Here is a 2,539-nt window from a genome sequence, read left to right as displayed (position 1 = left end):
CGTGTAGATCTTTCTCATTGCCGGGTTAGGCCAGTCCTCCCGGCACCAGTACACGGGGCGGGTCTCATTGTGATAGCCAAGGACCACCCTGAAATGCTTCTCCTCCTGTACCTGCAGCATGACTGCGGAAGGACACATGATGACGACGGCCAGAATCCAGATGACCGCTATGATGGCGACTGCAGTTGGAATGGTCAGCTTCTGCTTGAACGGATAAACAATGCATCGAAACCTGCGGGAAAGACACCCAGGGATGGACGCGGAGAAGCCATTTCAGGAATGCTTCATCAAACAGACAAGCACACATTTTAAACTGTATGGTTTTTAAAAGGTTCAGATGGAATTATCTCCTTATCCCACGTAAACCAGGGGAGTTGCGTTTTGTTGCTCTGTTTAAGAGCTAGGGAACAAAGCTATTCTAGGCAGCCAGCAATCTGTCTTTAAGAGATACCAGTAGAGGAGCAAATTCTGTGGCTGCTTCTTAGACACAGCCACGCTTTCTCTTGCTTAATAGCCTCAGGAGCAAAATACATCTAATTTATTGCAGCATCGTGTAGATAAATGAATAGCCCTAGCAGGGTCAGGCAGCCAGAGAGAAATTAAAATGACATTTTATATCATCTTACCTGTCTACAGCAATAGCAACTAGAGTGAAGACAGAGGCAGAAACAGAGATTCCTTGGACCATCCCGCTCACCTTGCAAACCAGGCTCCCAAATGGCCATCCTGCAAGGAAGGGGGTCATTGGAATTGTCAACCATCCCACAGCAGCCCTGTGTTTATACACGTAAGAGGAAATTTCCACCCCAGAATTAAGACATTTCTTTTGCTCTGTCAGGCCATGGCAGAAGTTAGGGGGACAGATGTAATGTAAGCAAATGTTCTGCCAGATGCCTTGTGTGAGTTTCTGATGTTCCAAAAAAACAGCAAACATTTGTGGTTTAAAATGAGATCTTAAGACAAGAAAGAGAATCAACTGCTAGAGCTTGTTTTCTGCATCTGGCTCTTAGCATCTGCCAAACCTTTCTGAACACGTAACCTGGTAGTGGCAGAATCCCTTCCTGAAAATGAGGGATGTGTAAGTCAGCAGAGACAGTTCTCACCTCTGACTTTTGGGATTGTTCAGCCTGGAGAAAAGGCTCTGGGGAGCCCTTCTGCAACCTTTCAATAATTAAAGGGAGCCTACAGGAAAGCTAGGGGTAGACTTTTTAGCAGGGCCTGTAGTGACAGGATGAGGGGTGATGGTTTTAAATTAAAGAAGGAAGATCTAGACTAGATGGAGGGAAAAAAGTTTTGACACTGAGGGTGGTGAGACCCTGTGCCAGGTTGTCCAGAGAGATAGTTGATGCCCCATTCCTGGAACAATTCCAGATGAGGTTGGCTGGGGCTCTGCGTAACCTGCTCTAGCCGCAGATGTCCCTGCTCCCTCCGGGGGGGTTGTACTAGATGACCTTGAAAGGTGCCTTGCAGCACAAAGAAGTCTATGATTTTATGACTTCCAGGGACTTGAAGTGCACAGTTCTCCCTGGCTCTCAGGGCCGCTAGGGAGGGCCTTGCAGCACAAAGAAGTCTATGATTTTATGACTTCCAGGGACTTGAAGTGCACAGTTCTCCCTCTGAGAACTGTGCACCTGGCTCTCAGGGCCCCTAGGGAGGCCAGCGCTCTGAAAGGCAGCTGAGTACCCCTTGAGCTCTTTCTGCCACGTAGTGCAAACCAGCCTACCTGCAGTGATGTTGTCCAGGAGGGTGGTGGGCATGCAGAAGATCCCCACCAGTAAATCGCTGACAGCCAGGTTTAAGATGAAAAGGTTTGTGACTGTACGCATATGTTTGCTCCTCAGGACGATAAAGCAAACCACTCCGTTGCCAACCATGCAGAGCAGGAAGATGAGGAGGTAAGAGATGATGAAGACAGCTGCCACTGAAGGCTGATGATGGTAGAAATCCACATAGGAGACGTTGCCTTCTAAGTAGAGGTACTTGTATGTCCCAGTATAATTCAGTGCGTGAGGCCAATCAAATGAAGAGTTGGAGTCCATTTTCTTACCGATGTTGTAACGTGCCTTAAAAGACATTTTTAAAATGTTCATTTTAGTGTACTTGAAATTGAGTTGAATAAGCATGACTAGTTGGATATACTGTGTGCATAAACACATGCAAAGCTTATGTCTGCTCATCCTTTGGTGGCTGATTTTAACAGCCTATGTTCTGAGCCTCCCCACACAGGAAAAGCAACAAACACAAGTTGTTCAATTTTATAACACAGGTGTACAAAATTGACCAGTGAGACTGCTGAAGGTTTTCTTCCTTCTGCAGGCTCTGTAATTTAAGTCCTTCCTTTCCCAAAGGAGAGGAAAGCCAGACAGGATGTAAACTGGCTTATCATTTAGTGGCAAGTGAACAAAACAACCTAAGCAGGTTATTTTGAGGAAAAAAAAAAAAGTAACCATCATTTGTAAGAAATCCATTTACTCAACAGCTTGAACAATCTGGTACTTAAGCAACAGTGAGATTGCAGAGCCATGAAAAACAGTGACAA

At 45.9% G+C, this 2,539-nt stretch overlaps 1 protein-coding gene across 1 annotated transcript in view; it reads right to left on the bottom strand.

Moving 5' to 3' along the window:
* LOC103768101 (neuropeptide FF receptor 2-like) overlaps positions 1-2,123 on the bottom strand; it is a 2,745-nt gene extending 622 nt beyond the window's left edge. The window contains 3 exon segments of the mRNA XM_008935236.1: positions 1-232; positions 627-726; positions 1,724-2,123. Coding sequence (XP_008933484.1) covers positions 1-232; positions 627-726; positions 1,724-2,123 — 732 coding nt within the window.
* Positions 2,124-2,539: the final 416 nt, after the last annotated feature.

This window comes from Merops nubicus, unplaced genomic scaffold (genome assembly GCF_000691845.1).
Source record: "Merops nubicus isolate BGI_N331 unplaced genomic scaffold, ASM69184v1 scaffold44140, whole genome shotgun sequence".
Classification (NCBI taxonomy): Eukaryota; Metazoa; Chordata; class Aves; order Coraciiformes; family Meropidae; genus Merops; species Merops nubicus.
Note: the sequence above shows the minus strand (reverse complement) of the source record. Positions and strands in the feature narration are given on the sequence as shown.